Source organism: Amblyraja radiata, chromosome 46 (genome assembly GCF_010909765.2).
Source record: "Amblyraja radiata isolate CabotCenter1 chromosome 46, sAmbRad1.1.pri, whole genome shotgun sequence".
Taxonomy (NCBI): domain Eukaryota; kingdom Metazoa; phylum Chordata; class Chondrichthyes; order Rajiformes; family Rajidae; genus Amblyraja; species Amblyraja radiata.
This window is the reverse complement of record NC_046001.1, coordinates 7,095,311-7,110,054: the sequence shown is the minus strand read 5'-3', so window position 1 is coordinate 7,110,054 and position 14,744 is coordinate 7,095,311. Positions and strand designations below refer to the sequence as shown.

Sequence of the window (14,744 nt, the reverse complement as noted above, 5' to 3'; positions counted from 1 at the left end):
CGGCTTCTAATTGGTTCTTAAATTATTCCAGGATTTTGGCCTCTGCATTTTCATCCATCCTGTATATTGATTATTTTTGTCAAAAACTGACCAGATACTCAACTGTACAGGCCATGTCTGGTCGGCAGGGACGGGTCGGGCTGCAGAACCTGTTTCCGAGCTGTATAACTCTCATTTTGCTTAACCAGTTCATTATGGTGCAAAGTATGGAAGGTCAGTATACAGAATATGAAAGGAGAATCCATTCACATTGTTGGTTGATCTGCACCCTATCTTTCTTGTGTTGCTTTGTAGAAATGAGCTGATCTCTTGTTTCGGGAAAAAAAATCCTTGTGAGCATCAGTGAGCTGACGGACTGTACATGAGGCATCACAGCCAATCCTCGCTCTGCATGTAGGTTCTCACACACTTCCCACTGTATACCATTACTTAGACACAAACTAATTATATTATCCCAGCTAACATAGGCTAACTAATCACAGTCAAATATCACGTCTGACATCTTGCATGCCAATGCATTCATTAAGTTTCGGGGAAAAGTGAAAACTGAACTTTTGTTAAGCTGTTGAGTGCCTTAAAGCATAAAGTAGCACACGCTTTCATTAGTGATCGGGAATAACTATATCTGAGGATGTATGTGCTGGCTCTGGAGAGGATCAGGAGGAGGTTTACAAGAATGATCCCAGGAATGAGTAGATTAACCTATGATGAGTGTTTGTCGGCACTGGGCTTGTACTCGCTGGAGTTTAGAAGAATGAAGGGGGACCTCATTGAAACATACAGAATAGTGAAAGGCTTAAGGGCCTGTCCCACTTGGTGATTTTTTCAGCGACTGCTGGCATCATTGACTGACGGCGTGATGCGGCGGTGACGTGGCGTGATCACGTATTGGCGCGCAGTATTTTTTCAAGTGTCGCAACATTTTTTGTCGCTGCTGGATTTTGAAATGTTCAAAATCTTTTGGCCACCCTGATGTGATGCCGGCAGTGGCCGAAAAAATCGCCAAGTGGGACAGGCCCTTAAGATAGAGTGGATGTGGAGAGGATGTTTCCATTAGTGGGAGAGTCTAGAACTAGAGGTCAAAGCCTCAGAATTAAAGGACATTCTTTTAGGAAGGTGATTAGGAGAAATTTATTTAGTCGGAGGGTGGAGAATCTGTGGAATTCTTTACCATAGAAGGCTGTAGAGGCCAAGTCAGTGGATATTTTTAAGGCAGAGATAGATAGATTTTTGATTAGTACAGGTGTCAGTGGTTATGGGGAGAAGGCAGGCAAATGGGGTTAGGTGGGAGAGATAGATCAGCCATGATTGAATGGTGGAGTAGACTTGATGGGCCGAATGGCCTAATTGTACTCCTATTCCTTATGACCTTATGAAAACTGCTGATTTTGTCAACAACACCCACAGTCCATGAAACAATAAAATTAAACTGTCCTGCAAACAAATGCAAGAAGCTTCCTTAGCTTGTCCCAGGCATGATACTATAATAATTGTATCTGCTTGCTGGTCCCACCATAGTGAGTATCTAAAATGATTGAGGTGTTGCCATTATTCTTCCAGACACCCTTTCTGAAGGATGCAAGGATGGCCTGTGAAACATTTGTAAACTGTAAATTAGAATTGTAAAAATGTGCGTAATTAATCATGATATCAAGATTACTTCCAAACTTGTTGACATAAATGAATTAAAATAGATCATTTTGGAAATGCTCGGTAGGTTGGACAGATTCTCCAGAGAGGAAATGAGTGAAACATGAATGTTGTGCATGGTGTGACTGTTTCATGTTTAATTCTATCGTCAGCTGCGAGGTTATGTGTGAAAACCAAATATGTGAAGTCTATACTAAAGTAGTGAGATGACCGCTGCAGCTGTCAATTGTGAAATGGCTGGAGTGGAACCTCTGGCTATCTGTCATTTTTTCTAGTTCCCTTTCATTCACTTGTGTTCTGTGCTTTAATCTCATGCAAGTAGAGCATGGATGGGTGGGTAGAATCTAAAGTCTTGAGCATGATTGAGGGAGATGCCTTGCGTAAAGTCAGAGGCAATTTAGAGGCTAATTAACCCAAGGACCTGCACATCTTTGGGATGTGAGAGGGAACCAGAACACCTGGAGGAAACCCACGTGGTCACAGGGAGAACGTGCAAACTCCACGCAGATAACACCCAAAGTCAGGATCGAACCTGGGTCTCTGGCACTGTGAGGCAGCAGCTGTGCCACTGTGCTGCAATATATTGGGTAAAACTTAGAACATTTTGAAAACAAAGACAAGATTGTACTCATATAATGTTAGATCTCTGATGTGAGAAGTGGATGCATCAATCTCCCAAATATATCTAAATAAACACTCAATACAATCTTGAGTATACAGAATGAAGATAAGGATGGCTTATCTGGGACGACAGATGGCACAATGGGCTAAGTGTTCGGCTGGCAACCGGAAGGTAGCTGGTTCGAATCCCGCTTGGAGTGCATACTGTCGTTGTGTCCTTGGGCAAGACACTTCACCCACCTTTGCCTGTGTGTGTCCTTGGGCAAGACACTTCACCCACCTTTGCCTGTGTGTGTGAATGTAATTATGTGAAGCACTTTGGGGTCAATGCAAGTTGACTAAAAATGTGCTATATAAATAAAGAAATTTAATTTAATTTCCCTGATTTTTAATAATAAACTTAAATGTATAAAGGAAGTAGAAACAATAATTAATGAAAAGGTTATTTCAATTCCTACACTGATTCCAATTTTATAGCAGATGCTATGCAACACTGGATAAATGTCTTGCCACCTCTGGCTGATTGTTAACCTTTCAGTTCAAAGACCCTGTGCTTCAAATCTTTGATCTGAAATGTTAATTTTGTTTCTCTTTCAACAGATGCTGCCTGACCAGTTGAGAATCTCCAGCACTTTGCAGATTCTGGAAATCCTGAAATAAAAGTTTTTGATTTTGAAAGTTGGTAACTTGGTTATGAAATGCAGTCGAGGGAGACAGAGTTCTACTAGTGAGAATGGCACCATAATTCACTTGCGACTTTGACGTGATCCACATGATTCACAACAGCATCGAAGCTAAGCCAACAAAGCACACCAATGTTTCTACATCCTTGGGAAACTAAGGAAGTTCGGCATGTCTCCAACTTCTACAGATTTTGGGTTGGGAACAACTTTGCCCAAGACTGCAAGAAATTGCAGAGAGTTGTAACCCAGTCCATCACACTTCAGACTTCCCACCGTCGACCCCATCTACCCGTCATGCTGCCTCGGGGAAAGCAGTCAACATAATCAAGGACCTTTTTCACCCTGGTCATTCCCTCTTTTCCGCTCTCTCTGTTGGGCAGAAGATAGTGAAGTGTGGGAATCTTCAATCTTTGGCTCGTGCATCTTCAGCATTTTCTGGAAGAGGTATTTAGCTACCTCCCGAGCGGTTTCATAAGTGGCCTTTGTACAGAAAGACTGCCAGATGTGCTGTTCAGAATTTGGAATCCTCTTGTGATTTATCTACATTACCCTCATCACTCCCCACCCGGGGTAGAATCCACAAAGCCCTCCAGCATTGTAGCATGCGTTTATTCCGCTATCGGCCTCCCCAATTGTTGAGAAAATGCTATTTCTTGAGCTGGCTGTAAGGAAGGACACTTCACTGGTGAAATTTGAAGAACATTCTCTCTTCCTAGAGCTGTGCGAGGATACCCATTTTATCACAATTCAGTTTTATTGCATGTGCATGACAAGTTAACATGGGTTGCAATAAAGAACACTTTCTCTGTTACTATTTTCACTTGTAGAACTGTCTTCAGTTGTTGTGGAACTGCAATTTTAATTTAACTGTACCTCAGTACACATGAGAATAACACACGTACACCTAAGCACACCAATGCTCCTACTTTGTCATTGGCCACGTCTCTAATGGCACTTACAAACTTCCACAGATGCAGCACAGAAAGCATACTGTCTGATTGTATCATAGCTTGGTTTGGAAACAAGTTCTGCTCAAGACTGCAAGAAATTGCAGAGAGCTGTAGATGTAGCCCAGTCCATCGCACAGACCAGACTCTCCACCATCAACTCCATCTCCATCGACACCTCATGCTGCCTTGGAAAACCAGCCAACATAATCAAAAACCCTTCCCAGCCCAGTCATTCCTTTTCTCCATTTCTGTTGGGCAGAAGGTACAGAAGCTTGAAAGTGTGCAACACCAGACTTGGGAACAGCTCCTTCCCCTCTCGTCAGGCTTCTGAACGGTACTTCCATAAGCTAAGGTACAGTCTATTACAGACATTGGAGTTTGTCTATGGAACTGATGTGCGACAATGCTGTATCCTTTCCTTCGCTCCACCTATTGTACTTGAGTTTGGCTTGATTGTATTTATCTGATTTGATTGGATAGCACACAAAGCTTTTCACTGTACCTCTGTACATGTGACAATAATAAACCTAAACTTAAATTCAATGTGCCTGACCTTTACCCACTCACTGAAGTGGGAGCTGAACTGCCTTTGCAATCCATTCAAATAGATTGGTTCAGTGCTATTATATTTGGAAACTAATGGGACTGTCCCACGGACACACACACACACACACACACACACTGCACTGCTTTAGCCGTCTTAATTACAGCGTAAGGTAAGTCTTTTAAAGAGGGGGGGGAGAAGGAGTGGAGACAACTTTTAAGAAGCCAGAGATACATGGCTGTGAAGCTCGGCGGACATTTAACGTTACCTTGGTTCTGAAAACTACTGCTTACGTTTTTTTCCCAACGAGCCAATGAAATTCACCGGTCAGCACCGGCTATAACCTACAAGAACCTTCGACCTCCTGGCAACCCACTAGGACCTCCTGGCGACCAACCTACGGCACGACAATTCTCGCTACTATCCATGACGGCTTCATTCTGGTCGCCGCTAATCTTTGAACATGTTGAAAAATTTGCGGCGACCATAATGAGGCCTCGATAGTTCCCAGAATGCAGGAACTCCTCACGACCATGAATGCGACTACCCGGCAACCACCCGTGAACTTGTGGCGATCATGTGGTGACCGCATAGTCTTCTGCAGTCGCCTAAAAAGTCGCCTAAGTGGGACAGGCCCATAACTATATCTGTGTGTGACCATGATGCTACAACAATGAATGGAGCAAAGTGCAGCAATCCCTTTTGCGTTTTGACCTTGATGGTACTGTCCTGATGCAAAATGTCAGAAGGTGTAGTATCTGAGTGATTTTACAGCAAAGATGAAGGAATTTGGATTCTTGCATTGTATGTGTAAATTAATCTATGAAACTTTAACATTTTGGCCCTTAACTAAATCCTGAATTTTTGAATTTCTGTATCTTGGTTTTTGTATATTCTTGACAAAAACGGTCCAAGTGACAAACTAGCTAATATTTTAGGTTGCCAATCCCCTGCAGCAAATAAGTACTGCATAGCATAGGTATTGATGTCTATATTTATTCATCCTTTGGCTTTCAGCCCAGTGTTTTGGAACCCATCAGTTCATTGAAGCTTCTTTGCCACTCAGATCGATAATGACTGCTCTGTGGATCATTGAATTTTAACACAACATTGTTGGTTAAAACTTTTAACTTTTGTTCGATCCATGAAGCTTATCTTTAAGGCAAACATTTGGTCAACTTTATTTCTATCCTGAGGTGTGCAACTGCAGTTCAGTCATCTGAGGTCATCTTGTAAGCAACTGTGACCTTATGACATTTGTGGATTTGCATCGGGAGTAAATATTTGTATAATTGGAAGATTTTAAGATAACCATAGAATTGAATAAGTGCCATGACCTGAAGTTTCTAGTTGATTGCACTGATTTATTTGTTGTATTCATCCAACAGCAGGACGAGGATGTCAAATTCTCCAGGCAAATCTAGTTTCATGAAATCTAGTTTCCATGATCTTTTGTGCTAGAATTTTAAAGAAATGTGCTAGAAATTAACAACATCCACAAAACTGGCCATTTTCCCAGATAATATTGGGCACTGTGCGATTTGCTAATGTGTTTATTTTTCGAGCCTTCAAGTAAGCTCTTTTCAAAAGAAAATGAACAGGTGCAAAGACACTAAATGGATTTAGATATTTTAAATTGATTTTTTTTTTAAATACTTAAATGAGACAAAATAACAAACTAATACCTCTGGTTTAAAAAAAACCGTATAAAGTGTTGGAGTAACTCAGCAGGTCAGGCTGCATCTCTGGAGAACATGGATGGGTGACGTTTCCGGTCGGATTGGGACCGTTTCAAACCATCTGTAGTTTTAGTTCAGTCATTTTAAAGTCTGGTTATTCTCAGATTCAGATCGTTGACTAAAAATACTATTGATTTCCACATAGTACCATCTAATAATAATTATTTCAAATTTGTTACATCATGATGTCGGAGGCCATTTGGCCTTTAAGTCTATGCCAGCTCTCAGTACAATCCCTTTCTTCCACTTATTTCCTTGTAACTTGTTCTCTGTGCCCATTAACACCCCCTGATTTTCCTCCTGTCCACCCACACAAGGGATAATTTACAGTGGCCAATTAACCTAATAATTAGCAAATCTGGGACGTGGGAGGAAACACTCATAGGAAAGCCACACGGTCACAGGAAGAATGTGCAGATTCCAGACAGGCACTACCAGAGGTCAGAACCCAGGTTATTCGAGCTGTGAATGATGACTATCTGCAGTGCCACCGAACCAACTAATTTAAGTAAAAATGTAAAGAAAAAGCCATTCAATTGTATTAGGTTATGGCGGATAGAACATAGTACAGAACAGCATAGGAATGGGTGCTTTGCCCCAAAATATCTGTGCCAAACATGATGCCGAGATCAATTAATCTGTACTGTGCTCCCTGTAATTAACTATGAAGCAAAACTAGATTGTGTGTAGCATGCAGTGACACAGTGGGATTAAGAAGATTCATCAAAGCAGACACAGTCTGCCCCTGGATCTACAATTATTTCCAAAGGAAAATCCATATGCGTTTGTGGGAAAAAAAACATTGCAGTTCTGTGGTTTAGTGATGCATTGAAACAGGCTTTTAGTGTGAAACAATCTTTTGGATTGGCTCAATGATTTTGTACACTGTCTAAATAAGAATGCCATGGGTTCAAGCCTCGCATGCGGTTATGATCTGAGATGGTTTTGTAGTAGAGTAGTGATTGAGGGAGGGTGTCCTTGTTGTGACCCTTTCATGTTATTCACTTGCTCCTGTTCCTGATACGCAAATCGAGGTATTACTGAACCTCGAATCAAGGTATTACATATACCCAAGGGCAAAATCCAAAGTACAAGAAATTCATCTTTGAAAGGAGCTAATTAGTGTTTATCATATTTCTCATTGCCTTGCAACATACTCGGTGATATGTTTCGTTTAGAGGTTATGCATGGAAACGGGCCCTTTGGCCCACCAAGTTGACACTGACCATTGATAACCCGTTCACTAGTTCTATGTCCTACACATTAGGGGCAATTTACAGAAGTCAAGTAACCTACAGACCCACATGTCTTTGGAGCATGGGAGGAAACTGGAGCACCTGGAGAAAACTTGTGCGGTCACAGAGAGAACATGCAAAATCCATCCAGTCAGCACCCGAGGTCAGGATCAAACCCGGGCCTCTGGTGCAACTCTACCGCTGCATCAGTGTGCTGAGGTGGATAGCCTTCTATGCTAGTTCTCAGAACATAGACATCAGTTCCACCCCATCACCTATTCTCTTCCATGCTCCTCAACTCCAATACTCCTATCACCACCTACAATAAAGGTAACAGAGCAATCAATTAACCTATCAGTCAGTGAGTGATAATGGGATGTGCAAGGGAATTGGAGCACTTGGGGGAAATCCTCCGGTCACAGGGAGAATGTGCAAACTCCAAACAGACAGCACCATGGGTCTGGATTGAATTTGGGTCTCTAGAGCTCTGTGGTAGAAGCTCTCAGCCTGCAGATGCATTTGCACTTAAATGTGGATCCTCGTTCAAACCTGGACTTAAAGCACAATAAAGGCCATGCAAATTCTGGCGAATGATGCACAAAACTTGCCCTGTGGGCCATGTGGGAAATGAATTGCAGGTCAGAAGGTAAAGGGAAGAGCTAATAGAATGAGTGAGCTTACCAACAATTAATGAGAAGAATGGTCAATTGACAGACTGCCCAGCCTGCTGAATAGCACTGTCATAATTCTCAAATCTTGTTGAGACAGTTGCATCCTGCAAGGATTAACTCGACAGATTTTAGTTTTGAAAGCTAAAATACCAATATGTCCTCTTCCCATCCTGGAACCATCTATCACAGCCCTACAGGCATTAGCTAAATCAGCACAAACCAGAGATCAAACGCTGCGGCATTCTGTTTGCAATGATAATGCATTGCAAGATACAGCCGGTAGAGAAATTCATGTTGAAGCTTGTCAGACTGTTAATCAGCTGACAAATTAGTCAAGAAATCTTGCCACTGAAGCGCGAATCTTCAAGGGAAGAATATCAAGATGCAAAAAAAATCTCTGCAGGTGTACTGCCTTTTGACTGTTATCAGCTACTTCATGACCAAGATTTTTTGGAGGGAGGATTGCGTTTTTAGACTTGGTGCTTATTTCAAATGTGCAATTTAAGTGTTTGATGTCTTTTTCCTTTCTTTAGTTTGTTGTGGGCAATTTCCACTCAAGTGAGCTTGGTTTAGTTTTATTCAACATTTACTTAGTAATTCCTAAATGACGGAGCAGATTTTTTCCCTGCCACGGGTTTGCCAGCTGTAGTGTTGGGTTCGTCACAGCACGCGTCTTTGAGATGCCTGCACTAGATAGATCAGCTGTAATAGTTGTTGCTGTATTTTATTGCTTATGTGTGGTTTTGATATTTGCACACAGTTTAAAACAAAACACTGATACTCCCTGAGGACTGAATCAAGAATTAAAAAGAAAATAGTGTGCAGACTCTTACACGTGTGCAGTGTAATATCGGGCAGAAGATATTGATATACAGAGGCATATTGGAGTCCAAATCCATAACTCCCTGAAAGTGGTAACGTGTAGATAGAGTGGTAAAGAAGGCATATAGTATGCTTGCTTTCATGGGTTTGGACATTGAATACAAGAGTCAGGAAGTCATGATGCAGCTGTATAGGACTTCGGTTAGGCTGTACTTGGAATATTACGTGCAATTCTGGTCGCTCCATCCAGGAAGAACGTGGAGACTTTGGAAAGGGTGCAGAGGAGGTTTTTTGCTTTCTACAAACAACAAAACGCGTTAAACTAAATTGCTAATATCGTTAACTTTTCTGGAGATCACTGAATGACTGTGTGACAGGTGTTTTCCGACACACACGTGCACACAGACACAGACACGCATCCTTGATACTTTGAATTTAGTATGGGATCATGATCACTGTTTATTCCAAACTCTCTCAAACCCAGTAAGGATTGTACATATTCCTTTTATTGATAGTCTTGAAGACTGTGAGGAGATTTATATCTTATGGTCTTGTGGCTTGAGCTGGAATGAAATCTGGTTCTTGGGTAAAAAGGCAGTTATTAAGCAATCGTGGATAGATAAAATCAATCTGTAGGCAAATTCTTGCAAAGGTAGGGAACTTGTGTATTTTTTTTAAAGTGAAATGCAATAGAAAAACAACTGCTAGAATCGTACAGCTAGGTGTGTTATAAAATGGCCAAGAGTGTTTCAAAGTTGACTTCAAGAAGTTGTTGTCTGCCTATTAATCTTGATAAACATTGTGATGTATCAGTTTTCAAATGTCACTAAGCCTGATCCATTCTTCTTCTTGCGTATGGCGTGCACAGCCTAATGTTGAAGGCCAACTTGTTCTATTTGATCTTATTTGATTGCGCACACCAGGTTGATTGCATTTGTCGAAACAGGGCGGACCACGTGAAGGTTGCAATCTCCCACCCCCCTGACCCATTGATTGTGGCATAGCATATGGCCTGCTTTACTGATATTTAACTTATTTTATGGACAAGATTTTAATCTATTGTATCCACCATTCCATTTGAATTTCTCGAGGAAGAGCTTGGGAGCTTTGAGTAATTTGTACCAGTGCTTTATGCTGGAAGGTATGTCGAAGATAGTTGTTGCATCAAGTGGTACACACAACACTATCTGTAACGTTGAGACTTATGCAATGATTTCTATTTCCAGCAGAGGCATGATGAAGAGGCTGTGGTTGACCAAGGTGGAACAAGTTCAGTTCTCAACATTCACTATGAAAAAGAAGAGCTAGAAGGTATATTTGTGCATGCATTAGTTTTACAACTTTCTGATGAACATGTTTAAAATGTTTCCTAATCGCATGTCAAACCTGTCAATAAGTAATAGCTGGATCACTTATTGTGGATCAGAAGGCATTCAATTCCATTGGCATATCAATATAAGTTTAGAGAGACAGGATGGAAACAGGCCCTTTGGCCCACCAAACCCATGCCGACCAGCGATCACACGTCCACTAGTTCTATCTTATCCCACCTTCACATCCTACCTACACGCTAGGGGTAATTTACAGAAGCCAATTAACCTACAAACCTGCAGGTCTTTGGAATGTGGGAGGAAACCGGAGCACCCGGAGGAAACGTACACGGTCACAGGGAGAACGTACAAACTCCGCACGAACAAGCATCCATAGTCAGGATCGAACCTGGGTCTCTACTGTTGCGCCACTGTGCCGCCCATACTTCTTCCATCTGCATCTAAGCTGTTGTATAAACCTGTTTTTATTGTCTATTTTGCCATTTGCTTCAATGGCTAAGAAACATTTTGGTAATTTGGGGTTATGAAGGATGCTTTAAGTACAAGAGCTGTTCAACTTGCATGTGTCTCGACCGTGTCCACAGTGTAAATGTAAGTGACACCATAAGAGTAGCTCCCATTCCTGAATGTTCATTGACTGTGCTACAGTAGTACTGCTCATTGTGGCCTCTGGCCTGTTGCTCTTAACATTGGGCTTAAAAGATGCCTAAAATTTCCATTTGATGTCCAAAGGACAGTGCTGACTGCTGATTTTATAAAATCCCACCCACAAAGATTAAATGGCATAAATTTCTCCTTTACTGTTATGATTTACAATCAGATGCCATCTGTAAAGTATCTATATTGTCCTTTCAATGGAAACGTTTCAAACTGGCTGAACTGGCCATTAAAATGGATGAATTTTCAAACCTCAGACCAGGAAGTAAAAGTCACTAAATGTCACCTTCTCAGTATTTAACAGAAATACTGTATTCGGGAAGACACATTGGGTTAAAGTAGGACCTGAAATCTCAAACTTTGATTTTCTTTTGGAGTCCATGAAATTTGCACCTATTGTTCCATAGGAATAACAATCAACACACAACTTGTTACATCCAAAGTTTGAGAAATTGCTCAGCAACAATTGAGCTTGTGAGCTGTTAGGACAGCTACATCTCATTTAGCAGGCCATTTTACATTATAATTTGTTTATGCATCTAGAATAATGCGCGTTGAAATCCTTGTCAAGTCACTGATTCTGTGTGTTTGCACCCACAAAGATGCGGAGGAACAGGGAGCTGTGACTTCAACTCCTGGATTTCTGTTTTTGAACTGCGTAGGTGCGGGATGGCAGAAGTTGCTGTCAGTGACTATGAATGCTGATAGTTATGCTTGTAATTTCTCTGTAATTGCAACTGCAAGTTCCAGGCAATTATTACTGAAGTCAAAATAAAGTCGTCTGACTTGCGATGTGAATATTTCCAACATCTAGAATCAGTGTAGGAAGGAACTGCAGATGCTGGTTTAAACTGAAGAAAGACACAAAATGCTGGAGTAACTCAGCGGGACAGGCAGCATCCCTGGATAGAAGGAATGGGTATCATTTCGGGTCGATACCTTTCTTCAGACCTGCTTTACATAAATTGACCAAACGAAATGGTAGGATGGCAATACTTCCAATGGAAAAAAATGAAATTGCAACATGACAAGTTTACGTGGGCAGTCTCCATTCAAAAGTGTGGCTTTGGTATGTGGAAGGAAGTGCTCAGTGATGTTGGGTTTATGATTTTTGATTTGTTCAAGGTGTACAAACCCGCACATCTTTGGAGTATGGGAGGAAACCGGAGCTCCCGGAGAAAACCCATGCGGTCACGGTGGGAGAACGTACAAACTCCGTACACACACAGCACCTGTAGTCGGGATTGAACCTGGGTCTCTGGTATTGTAACGCAGCAACTCTACCCTTCTTCTCCAGGTCGTCAAACTGAAGCATCAGCTCTGCTTCTTTTGCAACAGATGCTGCCTAACCTGATTTATTTCCAGCACTTTTTGGTTTTTATTTTCAACTTCCAGTATCTGATTTTAGTTTTAAATTGTAACTGCTCTTTGTTAATGTGTGAACAAAATGCTAATGTATCCAGAAAACAATCTATGTTCTGGACAGTGGGCGGAGAATACTTATGAAATCGGGAAATTATGTTCCATCGCTTTTTTGGAAAACAAGCCATCACAGCTCATCAAGTCTAATTGATCTTTTGTGCCAGATGCATGACTAATGCACTGCACTGGAGCTATTTTTAGGCTCCACAATAGCTTCCTATTCCTGTCCCTGGGTGCTAACCAGAACAGGTTGCCTATCTTGCAGTTCATGCAATGCTATCTAGATTTGCAATAAAGAACCAGGACAAGTCATTTTAACACCACGTGTGGTCACTTTGTGATCATTACTTGTAAATGTTAGTTTGAGAGATGCCTCATTTGTTAGTAACTGAAGTGTGCTAAGAATGTGGATGCCAGCACCTGTTCTAATGTTGTTAAGCATTGAATGCCTTCAGTACTGCTGCTTGGAGCAATATTTCATGACATTCAGTAATGTTTAAACACTCACATCCTGGCCACTTGGAATATCTGTATACAAATGGCAGTAAGAAATCATTGGTACCAGTGTAGGGAAAAGCTATTCCAATAAAGTTTTTCAATTTTCCTTTCTCTTAATTTTCTCTCCTCTTCCTTCCCTCTTGTTTTTGCCCCTCACTTCCTCCCCCTTCCTGTGCCTGGCAGCCGCGATATAGTTGCATGGGGAATTAAATGGCCAATAATTTGATTTGTACATGAAGCATGGCTACTGGGGACATTTATTCAAAGGGAACTGGACCTCAACAACAAGGGGAGAGAAGGAAGAATGACTGATGGCAACATGTGAAGCTTTATTTTTTATGAGCAGTAGCATACCCTTTCCTTTTGACTGATGCTACAATGGTTTTTCAGAATGATGCCAGAAATGGGTAGCTTTTAGATCTGTTGTCTAGTCATAAGCTGTCATTACAGAACAGACTTGAAATGAACCACAAGCTGCAGATTTTAGTTGGCCATCTGAGTTGTGAGATAAATTAACAATGTTGCCATAATCATACCAGGTGTAGCTTGCATTTTCATTTTGTTTCAGCAACATTATGGAAAATAAATATTGAATAGTTTGCTCTTTTTTTTGGCAATGTTATTACAAATGCAAAATGGATACTGGAATTCCAAAATTGCTGTTATAAATTAAAAAAAAATACTGTAATTGCTCAGCAGGTTAGGCAGCATCTGTGGAGAGAGACAGTGTTACAGGTTGAAGACCATCAAAAATGCTGGAAGAGTTCAGGAGGTCAAGCTTAATTAGTCACAAGGAATGCATTTTGAGAGCAAGGGATTTTTGTATTGAAGGAGCTGAAAATAAAATTGGAAGGATGGAATCAGAGTTGCAGGTAGGATTGGGATATAGATGGGGGGTGATGTATTCTAAAGGAACCGATAGAGGAAATAAAATAAGATGCCGTGGTACTTAGGGGAAACTGGGGCGTGCTTTTTGTTTGAGAGATTGACAATGGTGTTATTCATTTACTTGTAATTTTGATTGTGGGTCTTCCTGCCCCCATCCTTGGGTTGAGTTACTGATCTCTTGTCCTCAACAAGCTGCGTGTGGATTAACAAAGTGGAGTTTTGATTCCCACTGCTGAAACTTCCTTTTAAATATACTGATCTCTTACTGTGAGTTCTGATAATCCATTGTGTACTTAAGCTCGCCATTCCCCAAAATGTACTGGGAACGGTCTGCCTATGACCAGTCATAAAAGCTAAATGTTCCCTCAAATAGAAAAGAGCCCTTTCTTTTAAAATCTTTTTATTAGTTTTTTTTCAAAAACAAAAACAAAACAACAAAAAAAGAATAATGATAAACATAACAATGATATTGATACATAGGGATCAGGATTACATTAATAACAGGTATAACCTAAATATGAGTCCAGTGTCAAAATACACATTGAATATAGACCTTATAGTTAAATATTTAAATATTTAAAAGAAAACATATATTAAAAAAAACAAAAGGATAAAAAGAAAAAAAAGAAAAAAGGAAAAAACAAAACCCCCCTAAACTAGAAAATAAAGCAAAACAGAATCTGGGCTGCAAAGAATTTCAACAATTTAAGTCCCTGTTTGTCGTCAAGTCCGTTCCACCGTATAAAGGTAAAAGAATTATTATAACGGTTGGAGAGGGGACAATTTATGTTGTGTGAAAATGTTGAATAAATCTTCCCCAAGTCCTATCAAATTTAACCAAGGGTTCAACAATGTCACTCCTGATTTTTTCTAAATGTAAACATGATATTGTTTCAGAGTACCAATGGAGTGTGGTCGGAGGGTTAGAGTCTTTCCATTTAAATAAAATAGATCATCGTATTGTAGATAATGTGGTAAAAGCAATCAGCCGATGGGCGGAACGGGACATTGGTAGCCCAAAATTTGCAGTAAT

At 40.7% G+C, this 14,744-nt stretch overlaps 1 protein-coding gene across 1 annotated transcript in view; it reads left to right on the top strand.

The window, feature by feature from the left end:
* slc4a8 (solute carrier family 4 member 8) overlaps nucleotides 1-14,744 on the top strand; it is an 84,653-nt gene that overhangs the window by 2,311 nt on the left and 67,598 nt on the right. The window contains exon 2 of the mRNA XM_033015545.1: nucleotides 10,142-10,226. Within this exon, the coding sequence (XP_032871436.1) occupies nucleotides 10,142-10,226 (85 nt within the window). The remainder of the gene's footprint in view (nucleotides 1-10,141; nucleotides 10,227-14,744) is intronic.